We start from the raw sequence: 23,416 nt of genomic DNA, 5'->3' as shown, positions 1-23,416 counted from the left end.
ATGAAATTAAACCTAAATGATTATGCAAAATGTATGCATCAGATTTCATATGGTGGGATCATTTGAAAGAGACAAGGAAGCGAGAAGGGCACAATCCATTCACTACTTGGAGGAGGATGAACCAATTATTATGGGGTAGCTTTTTACCTCCAGATTATTAACAATATTTATTTGAAGCTTACCAAAATTGCTTGCAGGAAAATAGGAGTGTCCAATGAATATATTGCTGAATTCTTGAGGTTGATAATAAGAAATCACTTATCCAAAAGTGATAATCAATAAGCAGCATGATATTTAAGGGGATTAAGACCTTCAATTTGTGATAAAATTGGAATTTAGATGGTGATGTGTTTGCAAGATGCAAGAAACTTAGCTTTGAAAGCTGAGATGATGTTACGAGAGAAAACTAGCCAAATTTATTATATGATGGAGATGACCACCAAGCTACAACTGAAAAGGAGGAAACCTCACAAGATGTTTCTTTAGGTGGTAATGTGGAGATAGCTAAGAATCTCATAAGTGTCAATAATAAAGCCAGCAATTCCAACCCTCTAAAAACCAATAATAACTATGCTAAGCCGACTCCTGTCAAATACTATAAGTGTAATGGGATGGGGCACGGGTCTAATGAATGTCCAAAGAGGAAATCTGTCAATATAGTTGAAAAACATAATGATGACATTGGAATCTATTGCGGACCTGATGGAGAGGATTAAGAGGAAGATTGTGAACAAGATGATTCGGCATGCTTGATGAAGATGTTAATGTTTATACAAAAGATTGAAGACAAGTTATTAAAAGATTTTATAGAACAAAGGGATCATTTTGAATTCGAATTTGATACTTTTGCAATGCTTTTTGCTATGGTGGATGATGAAGAGTTAATAAATTCATTTCAACAAATATGATATACATGGTTTACTAAATTAGTCTAAAATAATCATTTTGTGAACTTAAAAATGTTTTTCATGTAAAATATTAAGTGATAGTATAAAATTAGGAAAAAAAATTATCTGAATTTTATTTATTTTATATAATAATTTTACCATATATATTATATTTTAAATTCATCATCGGATTAGAGAAGAATTTTCAATACTTCCAAATATCATATCGTCGTTGTCTCTTTGATATGCAATTCCAACATATTGACTGATACTATATAGGTTTACATTAAAGGATAAAATTAAATAAAACCCTCTCCTTTCATCCATTTATGGGCCGTTCGTGTGTGTTCATGGGTTGGGCTTCCTCTGGGGCTTGGGTAATCTGAACTAGGGCTGGGATCTATCTTTGTTGGTGTACCCATTTTTAGGATGTAATTAAATTTGTACTCTTAAATCCATCTTCTTGTTATTAATCCAAAAAGTACTAAGAAAACGCATTACTTTTATTAAGGAAGATAATACATCCACATGAAACAAAATTTAATATGTAAATCCCACTAATACAAATGAAAATCAACAACAGGAACTTCCATTATAAAAAGAAAAGAAACAACAACGGAACATGTCTCTATTACACAATGCATATATGGAATACAGTTATGTATTGGCCATGAAAAGACCTGAAAACAGAGTATAATAGACTCAATTGGCTTTCCTACAGTTGGTCCTGATCTGGCCACTTGTGCCTGTAAGTGGGCTGAGGTTTCCCATCTTCACCATTGCATTGGCAAAATCTGTACTGAAAGATGTTGGATTGGTGCTATAAGCTCTGACTTGAGCGTCTGTAGAACCTCCACTGAAGAGTTGTTGGTCAGAGTGCAGGAGTCCCTTTTGGCTCAACAAATTCCTGAAATAAGCATTATCAAAAGCATTTGGACTGGTGAGATCAAGAGGAGCGAGTGTATTGTCTCCTCCAGAGGTAGGACAATTGGCTTTTAGTGATGTTGCAAATGAAGAATCTATGTTGGTTTCGTTGTAAATCCTGTTGCGAAATATTGTGCATCTTGCTTGTCCAATTGTATGAGATCCTGCAACAATAATTAATATTCAAGAAAAAAAAACTCATTATTTTTCCAACATTTGATGGTTTTTCACTAGACATTCTAAAAAATACACACCTGAGAGAGCCACCATTTCTTTAGTAGTGAAACCTTTGCTGGAGAAATTAGAGATGAGAAGACTGAGATCTGAAAATGGAGAAGGTATGTTGGTAGAAGCAGCACTAAAACTTGCTGTGGTTGAATCTCTTCTGCCTAATTGAACTGTCCAACTAGGTCCACCCAACTGAAACAAATCCAAGAATTCAACCAATAATTATACATTTATCATATTATAATTATACTATCAAAACAACCTCGGAAAAAAAAAGTACAATATGATATCAGCCTTCTTTTTTATTGTAATTAACTTTAATTGAGATTCAAATTTAAAATTTCATAATTTTCTTAGAGACGATTAATACCATTAAATTAAAATTTATTGGTGCATTACGTTTAGTTAATATACGGTAATTTTAGTTCTTACAGCAACAACAGAGTCTCTAGCAGCAACGGCTAAGATATCTGCACAGGAAACCACACCAGGGCATGAACTCTCCAATTGGGATTTAATCTTGTCAATAACTTCAAAGCCCCTTAGAGAATTATTGTTAGCGGGTGCTGTCTTCTCACCTGCCGCTCCATCCAACAATACTGATGCATCACATCCCTGGTCATATATTAATTTTTCATATATAAGCTCATATATACTATATGCAACACAATTATGCGTTCTCAAATAGATATGTGAGTTCAGACTTCCTATTGACATATGTAAAATTATGATGTCTCTTGTTCGAGATGCAATCTGATTAAAGTGACTAAAATTGCTTATTTTTGGTTTTCTTGTGCAATTCCCACTTCATCTTCAGCACAAGTAACAATAATAATAATAATAATAATAATAATAATAATAATAATAATAATAATAAAACAGAGGGCTAAAGTTAAAAGAGAAGTGATAAAACCATGTAAAAAGACAAAAGTTACATGTTGATATAGCAAAGAGAGATTATTATTAGAAATCGGCATATGCTAGAAAGTCAGTAACGTCGGCTACACTTATGTTCCTGTACCAGACAGCATTTAATTAATGTTTCTTCTTTCTTCTACGATTGCCTAAATTCATCACCCATGACCCATGAATTTAAGATACAAATAAATGAGTTTTATATATTTAATAAGTGAATTTTAAAATATTTTGTATTTTAATTTATAATAAGTAAAAAATATATATATACAAATTCAAAAATTTTTACTTAAACCTGATCTATTATAAATTTAAAACATATATAAGTGAAACTCATATTTTTAATAAGTAGATCTCATATATTTAATTAATAAATAAATTTATTATATATATTGTATCTTAAATTCATAGTTGATTTAATTTAAGCAAGAAAAATCTATACAAATCATATTAGATTAGACTCTTAAGTATCTATTATCAAAGTCAAAATTACAGATGATGAAAGACTTGATGCGTTACAGGCACAATTTTCATTTGAGATTTCCTTCTAAATCACATAGAATTTTAAAAAAATGTGATTTTTGAAATGTATAAAATATTCCATGAAAGCATGCGTGATTAAGTTGTGAAATTTAACAAATAGACTTCCAATAATCAATTTCAGCAGGTCAGCAAATATCAGTATTTAGAAATCGATTTTAAACATTTTTCTTGCTCTCAATCTACAATTATGTTGAAGCAAAGTCTTGAAAAAGTACTTCCCAGTGGATAGAAAAAAAAAATCTTGAAAAAAGCAGGCAATTGACAAAAGTTATGAAGTTGTGAACCACTATTCCAACCATAATACGTGTTGAAAAGCTATAGATTGTGTTATAAATTGTGTTTACAGATGCTTAAAAATTCTGCATGCTCTTGGCAAAAGAGAAAGATTTTTTTTATCATCAGTGTTTATGAAATAATATGTTAACGGCCAAAAACAAGTTGCCATATAAAGTTGATGATGAAGCATGAAAACTCATGAAATTTTTGCTGAAAGCAGCCAAACTAGGACCAAAAAGGAGCAAGTAGAGTACTCTGAGAAACAGCAACCATGCATATCAACTTAACACATTGAAATCTTTTAGAAATGCCCTTTTATAGTTTTATCATAATCCCTTGCATGCAATAATGTATAAGAAGAATGAACATGTGGTGATATATGTAAAAGAGAGAGAAATGACTTGCATTAACAAAGCAGTCATGGAAATGAAGACGAAGCAATGATGCACCCATACGAGCCTCACTGGATACAGCAGAGTTTACAGCTGACTTAATGGAGGAGAGGGCACTAGGGCATGTTGTTGAATAGAAAGTAGAAGATAACTGAGCAGAGGAGATTCCAACAAGAAAATAAAATGCCCCTATAAGGAATTTAAAGGTTGTGAGAGTTGGAGAGGAAGAATTAAAGGAAGCCATATCTAATGACCTTTCTTTAGTGAAAGAAGAAATTAATATGAGGTTGATCTGCTCAATTTGCTTGGTTATGCTCTGGGGATCCCGGCCTATTTATAAGAGCTCCTCCTTGACTACTGTGTATTTCTTTTATTGATATAGTCAACGCTCCTAAAAAAATAAGATAATTTAATTTGGAAACAAAATTATCTAAAGAAGATGGAAGCTGCGGTTGCAGTTTCCTCTTCTCGTTAAAACGATCCATGGCTAGGGATGGTAAAACTTCCACACTCAATCCGTCCCACCTCAAACTCGTTAATTTTTTCTGACCTCATCCTAAAACGAAAAGACCTTCTCTTATACTATAATTTTTATAATCTGACTCCCATAATAACATATTATTATTTTTTTTATTAAAAATAATTTATTTCTATATATTTATGTATTTAAATATTATAATTTAAAAAAAATATAAATATAATATTAAAATTATATTTAAAATTTATATTTTATTCCTATGCCAACTTCAAACTCTTCACAGAGACAAGAGAGTGATTCCATCCCAACCTGCCCCATTGCCGGTGAGCCATTCAAACCAAATGAATGCTTTGGCTAATAAAGAGAAGCATATATAATATATATTAATAAGTCTATTTTTTTAATCTAACCAAAGGTGAAAACATATAATATTTGTATCGACGACATTACTTATTTTAACTTAAGTGCCTAAATTTCTATAAAATTATTTATTGTATTCATGAAATTTCAAAAATGTTATTATTTTGATTTTTCAATTAAATTTACTTAAATACACTAAGCCATGAATATTTATTTAGGCACCAAATTAACTTAGCGCACTACTAAAAATAATTTTTTTGAGTTATATATTATTTTTGTAGAAACAGACACCTGAAACTTATCTTGAATATATAAAAAATACTGTAAAAATTATAATATCGAATACTTTTCTTAACAGTTCCCTAATTACCCTAATTTGAGCAAAAACTCAGTCTCGGACACCAGAAGGCTATCAACAAGCCGAAAGCACTTGCATGAATCCAAAGACATGTTGATTATTTTGATAACGTTAGTTCTTGAAAACAAAAAGCGAAGGGGTCCAAAAATTCACCAAGAAATATCAACTATCCATTGACGTTTTCAACAACAAAAATCATCCCAATAAATCTCAAATTAAATCTCTCGATGATATGTTTAATTCATCGATGGTCTTGAATCGTCTAAAGATTTCCGATATAGTTTGAGATATTACCAGAAAATTCAAAGGCCAAAAACTTCCAGAACTTGATTCACCTAAATCAACGCACAACGATTAGCAAGATAGATTTGAAGTGCATTGAGTCTTTATCAACCTATTTAAAACATATCATATGGTCTTTCAATTTATCAATTCTTGAAATAAAATGCATTGATAATTTGAAATACAAAGAATTAAATTCTAGAAATATTTCAAATAAAATTTGAAAATTTTAATACACTAAATTCATTAAAATACAAAAAAAAAAATTGCTATTTATCACAATTTTGTAAGTGAAAATAAGGGAAAAGCCAAAAAGAGTTAAATTTACCAAAACTATAAAAAATTTCTACTATTTTTAATTTTATCACATATATCAAGATTATTTGCTTTTTCAAATAAGCAAAAGAAAAATCCCTAATAAAAATTTTAAAATTATTTTTTATATATTTAATTTTAAAAACTTGTCAATATTTTGGAGGGCCATGAACCCCTAGACTTGAAATAAAGAAAAAATTTCCCGTTTACGCTCAAATTAAGCTAAATTATTCCATTTTTCCATCTATATATGAAAATATGCTTAATTTTCACATATGATATTGCAACTTCAATTTTACTCATAAATTCATTTGTTTTTAATTGTATTTTGATAAAATCATTAAATAGTTATATGTATTTTAACATTTTTGTATTCACTGATGCAAAATTCTTATAATATAGTTTAATTGTAAAATTATATTTAAAAATTTTGTTTGAGAACTTATAGTTTTAAAAAAATTTTAATATAATCAAATTAAATTTTATTAAATTTTTTTTATATAAAAATTTTCAGTTTAGAAAATGATATATATATATATATATATATATATATATATATATATATAAACGCTGACTTCGTCAATTCGGTGGTGGTCACTTTCACTTTGTTATATACTCTTTTTAATATACTTTTATGATTCCAAAATTTCAACATAGCTTTTCGGTTAGGGAAAACGCGTCCGGCCATGAAGAAAAACCTACAAAGATTCTCTAATCCAAAACTCGTCTTGAGTTCCGCATTTTACAGTTAGGGGTGGCCATGGTTCAGGAACCATCGATTATGATTTCTGAATCATCAGTTCAAATTCAATAAAATTATGAACCTGAACCAAATCGTCATGAGACAGTTTGAAAGACTGTTCCTGAATTGCCGGTTCTAGTTCGAGTCATAGGTTAAAACAATTTGAAGGACGGTTCGAAAAATGACGGTTCAAAATTGTTTGGATGACGGTTTGAAAGCGGTTTAGGAGCGTTTTAAGAACGACTTAGATAAAAAAAATTAGAGAAAAATTTTATTGATTTATATTTATAAAAATATTTTAATTTTTCTTAGAAATATTTCAATCAAAATAAGATAAGAAAAAAAGAATGAAAATAACTTATTTTTGAGAAAAATTTAATAAGCAAAGATTTAAATTTATTAAAAAATTAAAGATGAAATTAATTTTTTAAAAAAAAATTAGAAAAATATGCATAAACTTAATTTTACCTACGTATCTCTTTAGGATTTAGAGGAATTAAAATTTCCAATTATATTACTTGCCATTTTTAAAAAAGTTATATGATAATTGATAATTAAAAAAGTATAAAAAAAAATGAAAATAGAAGGTATTGAAAATTTTATTGAAGACATAAAATAATAACAGAGTAATTGAGATAATATTAAGAATTTCAGTGAGCATATAAAATAATAAAGTACTGAGAATTAAAAGGAGTGTAAAAAATAATTATTTAGAAAATTTGAGAAAAATTGAAATAATATTAAGAATTAAATAGAGTGTAGAAAATAATTGTATAGAGAATTAATGATATATATATATATATATATATATATATATATATATATATATATATATATATATATAAATTATGAGGGGAATGATGTATTTATTGAATTCTTTTGTATTTGAATCGCCTATTTAGTCTGATTCAGAACCATCGATTCAATCCGGTTTGTAACTGCTGGTTCACAATTGCTAAAAAATATGAATCTGAACCAAACCGTAAAATGACAGTTTGGTCTGGTTCGAAAACGGTTCCAATTTTAACCGATTTTAATCTAGTTTTGACTAAACCGATTTCGGTTCCTATTCGAAACCGGACCATGACTACCCCTATTTTCACATAAGATACTGCAACTTCAATTTTTCTCATAAATTCATTTGTTTTTAATTGTATTTTGATAAAATGATTAAATAGTTATATGTATTTTAACATTTTTGCAGTCACTGATGAAAAATTCTTATAATATAGTTTAATTGTAAAATTATATTTAAAAATTTTATTTGAGAATTTATTGTTTAAAAAAAATTAATATAATCAAATTAAATTTTATTAAAATTTTTTTATAAGAAATATTTCAGTTTAGAAAATGATATATATATATATATATATATATAAACGCTGACTTCGTCAATTCGGTGGTGGTCACTTCCACTTTGTTATATACTCCTTTTTTATAAACTTTTATGATTCCAAAATTTCAACGTAAAATATGTTTAGCTTTTCGGTTAAGTAAAACGCGTCCGGCCATGAAGAAAATCCTACAAAGATTCTCTAATCCAAACCTTGTCTTGAGTTCCCGCATTTTACGGTAATAATCTAAGTGGAGAAATTATAGGCCTGTTCAGAATTATTATTGAAATTATTATTGAAAAAATTAATTTTTTATATATATTAATTATAAAATATTAAAAAATAATTTAAAATTAAATTTAATAAATTTTAATTATAAAAATATTAAAATAATAAAATAATTTTTTAAAAAAATTTTTTTCAATAATTTAAAATTGTACTTTTATTTAAAATAGCAATTTTAGATTTTCAAACGTAATGTTAAATAAGTATTATATTTTCTTACTTAAATATGATTCATTATCTATTTAAAATATAAAATATATAATAAATCTCTCTATTAAATATATTGATTCCTACGTACCTGTATCTTAAATCTATAATTAACTGAATTTAGATAAGAATTTATCATTATATTATATATTTGCTATTTTTATACAGGGTTAATACATAAAATGGTAAACTGATCATAGTGTGACAATTATACAAAAAAGTAATTATAATTTATTAAAAAGAAAAACTATTTTTAATCAATCAAAAAATAATTTTTTTTATAAGACTCGTCGCTATTAATTTGTTATTGTAACATTTGTTTATCGTTTCATATAAGTTATTTTATATGGAATCACAATAATAACATATAACTACTAGAAAGGAAAGCTATCTATTTAGATGAATTAATGAAAACTTATTGCCTAAACAGGCTAGATTATATCTATTATTAGGTGAACATCACTCTCAAGGATGAGGAAAATTCGTAAAACTTAAAAAGTTTCAGCTTGGAATCTCATCACTAATTTTTTTGATGTGACAATATTTTATTTAAGTGCTTTTCAATGTATTTAGTGCAAGAAATGTTAAGTTTTCTATTAAATATGTGATCAGTTTATTTATATAACATTTTTTATATCAAAAGAAAATGAATATTAAAGCTATGAAAATATTTATCTATGTTTTAATGTATTGCATTAAGTTAATAAATGGGTGTAAAATATAATTAGAATACGTGATAATTATTTATTAATAAGGTATAAAGCAGTTAAGATATTTGAAATTCATTTACTTATTTAATATATATATATATAATTAAATTAATATATAGGCAATAAATATATGAATAAATTATTGAGTGCTCTCCATATACATACACCTTCTATTATAATTATGTTTCAAAGAAAATTGATTTTTTCTTAAACAAAAATAACCTCCACATTTATTTATTTTTTAATTATTTACCTTTATAATAATAAAAAAATAAATGATTACTTCTGCATTGTAACCCATTGTTAGGCTATTATTTAAAACAACTCAATTCTGCCTAAAAGAGATATAAATAATCAAAGTTCAAAGAATTGAAAATCCAATCTTTATGATTCAGTATTTAAAATATATTTTAGGTTTAGTTAATCGAGCCATTGAGAACTCCTAGCTTAAATTTATTAGTTTAGATGAAAACGGAATCCATAACGTGCCTTAGAATTTCTTTGACGTGTTACTTTAATTATTTTTATTTAGTTGACAAGGCCATGGGACCACCATACATGCATTCCAATCTTTCATTATTATAATTAGCATGGTTAAGCAACTTTAATTCCGTTGTTAGAATTTCTTTTTTTTTTATTAAGTACATATTTTAAAATTTAAATCTCTAATATTATAAATATAATTTATTTGAGATTAATTTTACGTCATTAATTTAATTACTTGGTAATATTTTTAATATATTGTTAAGCGCGTTTATTTGACATTTGGTTAAGGTGGAGGGGCAAATAATGATGAACATGGCCAAGCAAAGAATTACACGGCGGATTGCTAATTGGCAGCCCCACGCGCTTGCTTAAAGGAAAGAACGTACTTTCCTAATCATGATTTTCCAGCTTGCCATTTTAATACAATTACATTACATGACTAGACTTGCAAGTTTTTGGTCAACCAAAGATTCATTTTCCGGATAATTGTCTCTCTTCCATTGATGGATGCATGCTATTGGACAAAGATCGACCGTGGTTTTCAGTTTTTTTTTTTTAAATGAAAATAAAAAATTAATTTAATTTGATTTTCACAAGATAAGTGTATTGAAATCTTTTTCAGAGGTTTCAGGTTGAAATCCGACTAATTAAATAAAGTGTGAAGCTCATAAAAAAAAAAATTCATGATTTAGTTTGTGAGTTGAATTCAAAAATTCAGTGCGGTATCAGAGCCTTAATTATAAAGGAGGATAAAAAATCGTGTGAAATGACATCATTTTCAAGATTTATTTTAATTTCATGATTTTATTATGAATTTTAATTAAAATTCATCTCTGCTTATGAATTATAAATAAATTTAACACTTTAAGTTCAACAAAATGGACCCTTCCATGTCATATATATATATATATATATATATATATGTGTTCTAAGCCAATCTCCGATATATGCTACTGATACAGCTCACAATTGAGAATTTCAAACACAGATAAGAATTCAGGCTAAGAATTCAAGAAAGAAATTATTATTGAACGTGTTGTTGATGAAATCATTTTATTTCTATGTATATAGGTTGTGTGATATCAATATTATTAATTTTTATTTAATATATAATATTTTATATAATTTTATATTTTTTTATGATATAGAGAAAAATTTTAAAATAAAGTTAATAAATATATTAATATTAATAAATTAATAATTAAAATTTTATTTTTATATAAAAAATAAAAAATATATGGTAATAGAATAAAAATACTGACATTAGTATATTATTATTTTTAATTGGAATGATTATAGTAAAAAATGAATAAAAAATTATTTAGTTTACGGTAAAATATTTTATTAAATTAATTTATAATTTATTTTTAAATTAATTTTTTTATAATTATTTTTTTAAAAGTAAACGTTAAATTTTAATAAAGAAAGTTGTTAAATCAAAAAAATAAAAATTTTATTAAATGATGTAATGCTTGTATTTATATAAAAATTAAACTCTTTCTATATCAAATATTAATTTGTGTTTATACTTATTATGAATTTATTAAATTAAAATAACAATTTATATTCAAAATATAATTTTTAATTCTTTTTAGATGTAGTTACTATTTATCAAATTATGATAAGATTATAATATTAAAAAATTATTTTATTTTTTTATATGTACACAAATTAATTTTTAAAATTTTCAATGTATATTTTAAAATAAAAAAATTAGTATTATAAATTTCAGTCATCCTATTAATTATATTAATTTTATAATTAAACTCAATTTTTAAAATAATGTATTTAAATTTTTCTCATATACTTAATTTGTTTTAAATGTGTAATTATATATTATTTAAAAATTTTAGATTCATATAATTTTATTATATATTATATATTATAATTAATTTTTTTATAAATCATAGAATATTAATTTTTTTATAATATTTTTCTATTGTTACACACATATATATATAATAATTAAGAATTTTAAATTAATATAAATTTTAAAATTAAATTAAATAAAAAAATATAATTAAAAATAATTAAAAAATAATTTAAGTAAAGCTAATATTTTCCTTAATTTACACATATAAATTTACTTTATTTTTATTATTCATTATTGATGTGGACTTGAAATTTCTTCTCGAATGCAGCTGGAGGGATTAAAAATGGGGAGAAGTCGCTGTCCTGACGGAACTGGAGGGATTAATAATAGTAGTAAAAAAAGTACAAATGGGGGTGGTGGATGTAAAAAAAATAAAATAAAATAAAACATGCAAGTGATAAAAAATAATTTAAAATAAAATTTTGTAAGTAGGATAAAACTTTGAGATTAATGGACCCAAACCGAATGGTTAATGGTCAACTTTATAAAAAAAAAAATAACAATAACAGAAGAAAAAAAAAAGAAATTGAAAAAAAAAAAAAATAAAGTCCCCTGCTTAAGGTGCTATGATGATTTTTAAAACGAACATTCTGTCAATTGCAGATGGGAAATAAGTAATTTATATCGGGTAATTTTTATAATTTATCTTTAAATTTTATTTTATGTTTTATTTTTATTTTTTAATTTTAATTGATTATAAAAAAAAAATTTAAATTTTATTTTATTTCAAAAAAATCGTTCCATTCTATTATAGTAGGTTTTCAGACAAAAAAAAAAATAATGAAATTATCCTTTCACTTGATTTTCTCTTACGTTTAAAAAAATACCAATTATTTTAATCACTATCAAACATATTACAAAAATAACAATGTCATCATAATATTCTGTTTCCTATAAAATAAAATTTACCCTTTATTAAAAATTAATGAAATTACATTTGTAGATGTTACACCATAGAAGAATTCTTTTTATTTAAAAAACCTGCTATCATGGATTAGAAGAATTTTTTTAATCAAAATTAAAATTTAAGAATCATTTAGTAATAAATAAAAATTAAGGGGTAGAAGTAAAATGTACCATAAAATTTAATAATGAACTATAAAAATTACTCATTAGAATTGTAATAAATTAGAGCTCACTTTTCTTATCAATCAGGGTTTGACTTCATTAGGGAAGCACTCGAATTATTTCTCTTAAAAACATCAAGCTAATATGAAGAAGTGCACACTTAAAATCGTGTGAAGAAAACATATATAATCTCAATATATGAAAATTCACCCAAGAATAAAAGAAAAATTATGTTAAACTTGTTTTCAAAGTGTCAAATATAATTTTAGAGTGCAGAAGAATTGTTTTGTTTAGGAAATTATCATACTTGAACTCACATTCTTTTAATTTCTTAATTAAAATGTTTTCTAAGGTGAAGGTGAAGGTGAAAGGAATAGTCAATTTGTACATGGCTGCTAAATTAAGAGTTTGATACCAACTATACGTGTTGCCCACTGCTTGCGTGGAGGTTGCTTCCCCAACCCACCAATATTTTAAAGGCTAGTAATGGGTTGCTGTGCACCTAAATGATATTAAAGCATATACTTTACAATAGGATTAAGTAGAAATCTTGATCTTTGCAAGTTCTCTCTTTCTAGAATTGTCAACGAAAATTAATATATTCAAGTCCAACAAAATACATTGATCATCCACAAACAATAAAGTAACCCTGTGAAGGGAACACATATTCGATTTTTCAATGAGTCATAAAAAATGTTCTTAATTCTAGAAAGACGTGGAAAAGAGAAAAGGAAGCTGAATTTATTTAGTATAAATTTGAATTTATATGAAAATAAATTTAAAAATTATTAAATTAAAATTTTATATTAAGATTTATATAAAATTAATTAAAATATTTATAATAAATATATATATATTTAATTTAATAATTATTAAACTTATCTCCACGTAAAAAAAAAATATATATATATATATATAAAAAACATTAACTGCTGCATATAGACCTTTAAATAAGATTGGGATAGATTCCTTTCTTTTGCGTGGAAAGCTTCCTCCGACGCCTCTTCTTTTTTGACTTGGAAAGTGTGAAGGGAATATGAAAGTATTGCCTTTTTAGTCCGCGTGGGTCAGTTTTGCTTTGTTTCACTCATTAGGCCATAAAATTTCCCAATATTCACTCAAATGGGGCCAGTTCAAATGCTGGGAGTGGGTGGGCTTCAGGCTCTTCTTTACATATGAGTCAAGTCTTCTTGTCTTTTTTTTTTTTTTTGTACGAGGCTAAATAAATTCTAACACTTCTCAATGAAATATTTGAATCCATAATTCTTGCTTTTCACATATTGTTTAAAGTGTTTGAGCAAACAAATTACGTTTGATTGGCTAAGTCTTCTTTCCCCTCTTTCTCTATCTCTTTAATTTTTCTTTTTTATAAAAAAAAAAAAATGGAAGTGCATGTTCCATTGCTAGTTGGACTTTGGAAGGTTTTTTGATGTTAGCTTTGGAAATTAATGGGCCTTAGCCCCCTGGTAATCTGTTCCTTCTCCAAGCATTTAATTTAATTATAAAAACTTCAAACTCATGAGAAGATAAACTTAACAATCATTAAATTAATTATTTATTTTCAAAATCATGTATTTATTATATGTTTTTTAATTAATTTTACATAAATTTTAATATAAATATTTATTTTAACAATCATTAAACTCTTTATATAAGATTGAATTTATATTAAATGTACCCTTTAAATTAATAGCCAAAGGTCACAAAATTTAACTCTGCCTGTTAATTCAACATGAACTTATATCATATCACCGGAAGACACTCAGTACTTTATTTCAATTCATATAATAATTTATAAAATTTTTAAAATATTAATTTAAAGGTTAATTCTGTAATTTACATATCTCAATTTAAAATTGAATCATTTTAACTAAAAACTTAAATAGATAAAGTTATTTTTTTTTAACAAAATTAACTTTTTATTTAAAAATTGCGAATCCTGAAATAACCCACAATTTAAATCAATTAAATTCAAATGACTAAAATTCATATTTACTAGTAACCCAATTAATTTAAATTAAAGAATTAAATAGCTCAATTAGTTAGAAATCTAATAAAAAAATTGCTTTAGTGTTTATAACTGGTGAAATCTAATAAACAGCCTCCAGTGAACAGTTCATAACTGCATGATGTTGAAAATATGGACAAGCCATGACTTGGATTTTGAGACTGGGCCCCTGCCTACGTCCAGTTCCTGAGAAATTGGTGTTTTGGTTGAATGGGTTTGGATCTTCTATTACCAGCTCTTTTTATTTAATTTTGCCCTACAATTATTTGTTTATTTTTTATTCAATGAAGGCCTAATAAATGGGTTACGCAATGAAAATAGTCAGGTGAATTATTTTCAAATAAGTAGTTAGAGGACTTAAATTTGAGATTTTTTTTTATTTTTTACACTTTAAAAAATAAGAAAAAACAATTAAATTAGCCCTTATCAGTTGAATATAATTATTTGAAAATCCTTAACGTAATAAATCAATATATAGTCAGCAGTGTGGTAATGATTAAATAAAGTAAATAAATAAATATAAAAAAAAAATTATAAAAAGTGAATGAACAATTTATAATTATAAAATTAAATATAAAAATTGAATGATAAAATACAAAATATGAAAATTCTATAATAAAAAGTGATTTCCTATGACTATTTACCTTCGTTAATGCAGAGCTCATAATTATTATTCACATTTACTTATAAAACGTATAGAGAGTTCATGTTTAATGTTTAATAATTTACTCTTATTTGGTTATGTATATATATAATTCCATGGCCATAATGTTGGCATAAAGTTGATTGATTTTATATGATCAACGGAAATTGTAAATAAAAAAGAAAAACAATTCAATTTAAACAATTTCAATAGGTAATTCCAGGATTTCAATTGCCTTGGTCTCTCATTATCAATTTTACCTATAGATCCACTGATTACATAATCATTGTTCGATTGGACTACTGTTTCTCTATATCTTTGAACCATGCGTTTGTGTCAGGGCTGAATTTAATTAGTCGAATCGAATACTAAAGAGGAATGGCTACAAAAACTTTTAAGTATTCAACAACTACGCTACCTGGTAAATACCTAGGGCGGCGGCGCGCAAATCCGTGGAAAAAAAATCCACTTAGGATCCTATTCTTGACAAGATTGAAAATAAACTTGCTGCATGGAAATCAAGGAATTTACCTCTTGCTGGGTGACTGAAATGATTAAACTTGTTCTTTACAATTTGCCTTTGCATTATCTCTCACTATTGAACATCCCAATGGGTTACTGTTGTTAATGACATTATCAAAAAATTCAACAAAAAATCTTCCGGTTTGGTCTTGATGAAAAATGAAATATCCATTTTGTCTACAGGAAATCATTGCATGGGCAAGATCATTAAATGGACTAGGAGTTTAGTTCTTGCATGTGATGTGGCCCAACTGCAAGTGCACCGATTATATAAGTAATATAAAAAAAAATATCATTCCCATGAGAAATTGTGTTAACGATTGAATTTTTGATATAAAAATTTGACTAATTTAAATTATTTTTAAAATTAAAGCAATAAATTAATAGATATTGAAATATGAAATCTATATGTGCAAAATCAATAATCTATTCAATAATGTAGTAATTTAACTAAATTTGTATCAAATTAAAATAAGCAAATTGAAATATGGCAAGATTTAGAATGGTAAGTAATTAAATTTGATTAGAAATTAACAATAATAAAAGAGGTGACTCCGGAGTTCGGGAGTACATATTCAAGCTATTTTGAGATTTTTAAATTGGTTACCAAATCTTATGGAATTTACGGGTTTTAAGGAGATTAATTCTTAAATCTTTTGAACACTCTTTCGAGTGGGACAAATAGTGCCTTAACCAACTAATCCTACTTTCATTGAGTTAAAATTAATAAAGACCCATTAAGTTTCTTAATTAATTTGTAAATCCTCTTAATCCTTAGTCTATTTTTATATCTAAGTTAATTAAGTTCAATTTCTTGATTATCTATCACAAGGTTTTCTGCTTTCGGTGCTTTAACCATAGATTAAGAATAATACTTAATAGGATCCTACACTAAGCATGTCATTGAGCATACAAGAAATGAATAAAACTTCATTAAAACCACAAAACTTGGATTACCCAATCAAAATCCGCAAAATATCTCAAATATTACATCCCCACTCTAGAATCTAATGAAAACTACTCACTATCCATAATATTTACAAGAAATTCTGAGTTAATATGGAAATAAATCTAAAATCTAAGCTAAGACCTAAGAAACCCAATACAAGAAAAGTAAGAAATAAGGAAGAAGGGAAGAAAGCTCCAAATCTAATCTAGAAATGGAGAGGTGACGTTTTGCTCTGTTTTCTGATTCTTTTCCTGCTACTGCTCTTTTTGTCTCCTCCTCCCTTTCTAAAATGAGATAAGGGCCTATTTATATCTTTTTTTGACAAGTTGCCCTAATATGGTGTGTTTGAGGTGTAGTTTTCATAAAGAAATCTTCTGCCAGCTCATTATGAAGACTCTATGAAACTGCATAAGTGGACTGCATAAGTTATGCAGTCCCTTATGCAGTTTTCGACAGGTTTTTGGGCTCTCTGTGTGAAACTGCATAAGCAAAGAGTAAGTCTGCATAAGTCATGCAGTGACTTATGCAGATTTTGGCAGGAATGGAAAAATTGATTCTTCTCCCTGTGCAGAACTGCACAACTTATGCGGCAAGTTATGCGCAATTTGACCTCTGTATTCTTCAACTTTCAAACTTATTTTTGATATCTTTGGCTGTAGAAGTCACTCCTCACTGGCACAATTTCTTTTTTAGTCCCTCAAAACCATCATTTTTCCTACAAAATAAAGTAAAATTATAAATTAATCTAAAAATTGGCAATCATGAAAAACTATCTAAATAACTAATAAAATTAGCTAAAAGTGACTAACAATCAAATAAAATGGCCATGAAATTAAACCTAAATGACTATGCAAAATGCATATATCAAATACCCCCAAACTCAAATCTTTGCTTGTCCTCAAGCAAACTTTAAAAATATAATGCAATTTTAGGGGGTGCCTTGTCCAAAGAGCTATGAAAAATCACTTATTAAAGTCACTTAACATACCTTTAGCCATACCAACAATCCATATACCCATCTTTCAAGATGCAAAGAATCTAATACTTATCCAAGCTTTTACCGCTTAGCCATCAAGTCAATAATCATCCAAAATTCCCAAACCAACCAATCAAAAGAGAGTCATGCTCAAAAGGAATTCTAGAACAATCAATAGCCAAAGTGTCTCTATATAGAATGATGAAATTTAATGAGTGAATGGATAATTTTTCAATCCCATAGGTAAATTCCCTACTCCTATCTCCACTAATGTAGCAAGTACTATCAAGATATCAAAGGTCTTTTTAGGAATGTAATGGGGCTATGGGATTCAAAATGAGGCTAAGAAGAAAAAGGGTAAAAAGGATTCAAAGCATAAGAATATTTTCAATCTTGAAAACATAAGGTACACCTCTTATTACCTTTTTTTTTTCTCTCTTTTTTTTTCTTTTTCTCCTTTTTTTTAATTTTTCTTTTTCTTTCTTTTTTTTTTATATATAAAGAGGAGAGAAATACACAATGAGAATTTTCAATTGCTAGCATATTTTACAAAATACATAAAATGGAGGGACACTTTGATATTTTAAACTTGTATCTTGTATCTTGTATCTTCTCTTGATGATTGTCCCTAAAAATACCACCCCCAAACTCATTTCCTTTAATTACTTTGAGTGGCTTTCTTTCAACTTGCATGACAATAATGAAAAGTACATACATCATGATAAGCATTTCTTCTCCCTTTTATTATTATTATTATTATTATTATTTTTCCCCTTTTTTTTAGTGTACCTAATATTATAAATAATTATTTTCATGAAAAGGGTTAGAGTGTTTGGTTCATTGGCTAGATAGCAATAAGGGTTTCAAGAAAAATAAGGAATAAAAAGGCTCAAAGGGGTTTGCAAGGGTTAATTTTAATTAAGAAAAAGGTCAAAAGGTTTAAAATGAAAAGGTTTAAATCAAAGAATGCCTAATCATCTCTCTTTTCAAGTACAAACTGGTATTTCACTTTGAAAGGTTTAGAAATTTTATTCTAGGATTGGTGAGATATTGTAACACCCCAAAAATTTAAATTTTATGAGCATTTTTGGTATTTTAATTTTATCTAAATTTTAGGAATTTTTTTGAGATTTTTCGGATTTTAAAAATCGGGTTCGATTTTCCAAAAATCTAAACTTTGATGAATTTTAAAAATTAATTTAAAGACCATGTGGCAAAACTAAAAATATATTTGGAGTCTACGTATTTTTCTGAGTTTTCTGGAATTTTTTTCGAAATTTTTGGACCTAGTTATCGGTCTCGAGGCAGAGTAAAAATTCAAAATTTTGTATTCTGAATCGAACCGGCTGAATCGAACCAGACCGGATCGGACCGATCGAATTGGACCGGTGTTCTTCTCTTTTTCTTCTCCCTCCCGCGCGCGTCGACCTTCTCCTCTTCTCTTTCTCTTTTCTCTCTCCTCCCTCCTCCCCTTGTCGCGCCGCCGCCTCCCCTGCGTCCCCACCTCGCCGGTGCCCCACCTCGGCCCTTTCCCACGGCCGGCCGCCGCCTGGAACGCCAGAAAACGGCCTTAGAACAGACGCGCAGCGCGCGAGTGACTGTTGGACTTCCCGGCCAAAATCCGGCCGATCCGGCCACCAATTGGACCGGGTCTTGTGTCTAAAATCATCTACTCGGTGAGAGCTTTCCATAGACACCAAGAACGCCGAAATCCATTAAGCGGTTTGTTCAATTTTTGCTCAGGAAGTTTTTAGCCCATTTCGACTTTTGGGATAGATTTCTCGAAAATCGTGAATCCCACGAGAAAACCGAGAGTACCAGAGCGCTCCACAAGTCGAGAGCTTCGCGGGGATATAAATTTCAAAATTTTTCGACACCGTTTTTCGGTGGGTCCCACGGAACTTCGCAGTGTTTTTTCGAGCGTTAAATGAGCTTAGAAAATTTTGAAAAATTTATGTACTAACCCCCGTGTTATGGGCTTCGTGTAGGTATCCTCAATTCGCGGAAATTCGACAATTGTCCGGGTCTGTGAATTTCCAGCCAGACAGACCGTTACCGGAAAAGTCTCCGAATTGGACCGAGGTTTTAGCTAGCCCCCCATTGTCAGACGTCCCGAGCGCGTTCCCGAAGTTGGAATTGGCAAAGGTAAACCCGAACCTTGCTTTTTCGTAATTTTCTAGTGCTTAAATAGGATTAAAAATCCATTAAATATTCGTGGTAGCTTAGAAAATTATGATTCTTTTTGCAATAGCTTAGTAATATTGCTAAGGACCGCGGGGCAAAGTTTTAGAACTTTTAGAGCTTATTTGGGCAGTTTTTGCAAAAATGGTCAATTATAGGGACTAAATTGAAATTTTACATGTTGTGATGGATGATTGATTTGGTGGGCCCAGGAGGGGCTGTGTGATGTGATTGAGTTGTGGACATATGGATTGTGAATATAGAAGTGTGTTTTGAGCCCTTTTGCAGGTTGGGTAGGTCCTAGGTATAGGGGAGACTTTGCCGGATTTTCGGCACGACTTAAGACGTATTGGTCTTTTTCTTTGTTTGTATTGAGTCTTTTATATTAAAAATTGTAATGTAATTGTCAGGTGAGCCGGGACAACCTTCTTCTTCCACCCAGCCGCCACAGTGATTGTCGTAAAGTTTGTGAGTAAAATATTAATTTTAATTGTAATTTCGATATTATTATATGTTCAGCATGCCCATGCATCACTTATATGCATATATTTAGGTAGTTAAACTCTAGGCACGATTTATGATGCATTGATAACTGTTAAAGTGCCATGATGTTGTTGTGGTAATTTGGAGCAGTGTGCGTGCGTTGGCGTGCGTGTGATGTGGTGTGGACTATGGATAGGACGGGTAGTAACGGCTTGAGTTCTTCGCTGGGACCCGATCCTTCGAGGGGTAGTCACGGCTTGAGTTCTTCGCTGGGACCCTCGATTTGGTTTATTAAGCGAAAGTCCGGCTTGAGTTCTTCACGGCACTGAGTTGGATTTAAGAGAGCTGTATAGGGGATCAGCTCCCATATGTTATGATTGATGCTACAGGGTGCGTGAGTGCTCCAAATTACCTTTTTGATGTTACGATGTGAAAATGATGTTGATGTTGCATTTCACTCTACAGGGTGCATTAGTTTTAGATAGTTATAGAGATTATGGTTAAAATTGATATTTTACTCTCTAAGTCGAACGCTCACTCCTGTTCAATATTTTTTCAGGCTACAGGAGGGTTTTATTTTGGTTAACCTGCTTTCTCCTTCGCAGGTTGTTTATCAATATTTGTGTAATTTTATTTACTCCTAGAATTTCCGCATGTATTAGAAGTATTTATTTGATTATGGTCTGTAATATTATTATCATGTTGGACCTGTAAACGTATAATGATATGCATGTTTGATGGATTGGATGAGGGAGCTGAGCTCCCATTTATTTTTATGAGGATATGAATATGTGGAGGGTGAGCTGAGCTCCCCAATTGAGTATTTATTATGTTTACAGGTCGGGTGAGTCGAAAACTCCCCGTTGGAAAGTCCATTTTATGACCGGACTCTGTCCGTTTGTTTTCTTGATATTGGGCCCAAATGGGCCTTAGAGTTGGTTTAATGAACAATTAGGCTTACTACGGGCCTCGAGGGCTTTAGGCTGGCCCAGGTCCTAGTGCCGGTCCGGCCCATAGGTTGGGTCGTGACAGATATCATTTGACTACCTTATATCCAATAACTCCCTCTAAACACTCCAATCTCTAAATGACTAGTTGGGTGGCTTTTTGGCTAAGAAGATATAGGCAAGGGATAAACACTTCAAAACTTTGCATCTCTTAGGAAACTTTTAATCCACAAACCCAACTTAAGGTAAGTCAAGTCACTCTCATAAGCAACTTCTCATTACTCAAGGGATTTGGCAAAAGATTTTATTTCATGATGCATGATTCCTAAAAATGAGCAATGCATTAACTAAATGGAAGAAATCTATTTGTATGCAATATGCACAATTTCTAAGTGATGTATAATGTGTATGTGAATGTGTTATGTATATGTATGTATGGATGTGTATGTAAAATATTTACAATATATATATAAATGGAATGGAATGAGATGTTCCTATACTCAAAATGTGAAAAATGTAGCAAAAATAAAATGCACACCCCCAAACTCAAAATTGGACATTGTCCTCAATGTCTAAGGCAGTGTAGCATGAAAACTCAAAGCAAAGAGGAATAACCAGGAATAGTTAAATTTAAAAGTGAAAAGAAAGAGTTACCTAGTATGGAGCAGTGTTTTATCATCTACAATGTGAATTTAAAAGATGATGGTGATGCATAAGAAAGTTGCACAGGTTATGCAGAATAAATACTTTGCAGAACAGGCGCATAAGGAGAGTGCATAAGCTGTGCAGTATGGCATGAGTTGCATAAGGGACTGCACAGGCTATGCAGAACATTTGCATAAGGAGTTTCACAGCCTGTGCAGTATATTGAAAAGCTACAGCATAATGATATATCAAGGAAAAACTTGCAAACACCAGCAGAGGTATGTAAATATATATAGTGTATTGACAAGTATGCATAAAAGGGCAGCAAAGGTAATGAAAAGTAATGAAAAACCAATGGAATAGCCATCCAATTGTTCTTCAAGAAAATAGAATTCAAGACAGACTAAAATTGTTCCAGCACATCTAAAAAGAAAAGCTCCTAGAAGTTGAACAAGAGCAAGATAAAAATTAATCTAATTCTATGGTCTTGCCCTTCTCCAAAGGTGCTGCTAGAGGACTGGATGGAGTTGGCTGCTGCTGAAGGGGTGGTTCTGGAGGAGGTGATGGAGGTGGAGGTGGCTTACCCAGAAAAGCCATAAGCTGCTTTATCATCTCTTTTAACTCTTTCTGCTTGTCTCTGGTTTCCATAATAAGATCAAAGAGTTGATCATGACGATCCTTAAGGATATCTAGACCAGACTCAAGCTTCCTATCCACAAAATATACATCATCATTAAGCCTCTCAAGATAAGTGAATAAGGCTTTAGTGTTGAAGGGAGGAGGTGCTGTGGATGAAGAGGGTCCAGCTGCAGATGGTGTTGGCTGTGCAGATTCTACTAGGGTGTCCTGTGCAGATTGAGTAGGTGGTGCAGGTTCAGCAAAATGCTGTTGGACTGCTGGAGCAGGTTGTGCCTCTGGTTGTGCAGATGGTCTTGTATCTGTTACTGGTTGTGTAGTGTCAGATAGTGGCAAACTGAATCCAGTCTTGGATAAATGAGTAGCATCAAAATATAGAGTTTCTGATAGTGCTGGTAGAGGATGCTATTCTGGATCAAAACCAAAATGTTTAGCTGTAACAGTTATGAGCCCACCCAAGACTATATCACCTACAGATTTGGTAGCAATGTGCAATACATGTTCATAGAAGAAGTAACCAGAAGATATTTTGACTTTGTGAAAAGCACACCATAGCATGAACAAGTCAGATTTTCCAACAGCACCAGAATTAGTCCCTCGGCCCAAGATAGTGCTAGTAATAAGCCTATGGATAAATCTAAGTGCTGGGTCTATTATTTGGGAGGTCTTGGATCTGCCAGCATAAAAACTCTGAGATTGGTTTGTAATACTTCTCCAAAATTGAACAGCATTCCAAACATCTTTATTTACTACTTCTAAACCT

At 29.3% G+C, this 23,416-nt stretch overlaps 1 protein-coding gene across 1 annotated transcript; it reads right to left on the bottom strand.

Moving 5' to 3' along the window:
• Positions 1-1,369: 1,369 nt before the first annotated feature.
• On the bottom strand, positions 1,370-4,466 carry LOC110649697 (cationic peroxidase 1). Its single transcript, XM_021804376.2, has 4 exons — positions 4,179-4,466; positions 2,472-2,654; positions 2,066-2,231; positions 1,370-1,975 (listed from the first exon to the last, which is right to left on the bottom strand). Exons 1-4 carry the CDS (start codon positions 4,407-4,409, stop codon positions 1,590-1,592), a joined length of 966 nt encoding a protein of 321 aa, XP_021660068.1. The 5' UTR covers positions 4,410-4,466; the 3' UTR covers positions 1,370-1,589.
• Positions 4,467-23,416: the final 18,950 nt, after the last annotated feature.

Source organism: Hevea brasiliensis, chromosome 3 (assembly GCF_030052815.1).
Source record: "Hevea brasiliensis isolate MT/VB/25A 57/8 chromosome 3, ASM3005281v1, whole genome shotgun sequence".
In the NCBI taxonomy this organism is placed as follows: Eukaryota; Viridiplantae; Streptophyta; class Magnoliopsida; order Malpighiales; family Euphorbiaceae; genus Hevea; species Hevea brasiliensis.
This window is presented reverse-complemented; position numbering and strand designations above follow the sequence as displayed.

Bases quoted from the DNA above. Each gene is read 5' to 3' on its own strand.
- LOC110649697 (XM_021804376.2), bottom strand. From the start codon at position 4,409: ATGGCTTCCTTTAATTCTTCCTCTCCAACTCTCACAACCTTTAAATTC. The intron at 2,232-2,471 runs GTAAGAACTAAA...GATTTGTTTCAG, and splicing joins CTAGAGACTCTGTTGTTGCT to TTGGGTGGACCTAGTTGGAC. The intron at 1,976-2,065 runs GTGTGTATTTTT...TTATTGTTGCAG, and splicing joins AGAAATGGTGGCTCTCTCAG to GATCTCATACAATTGGACAA.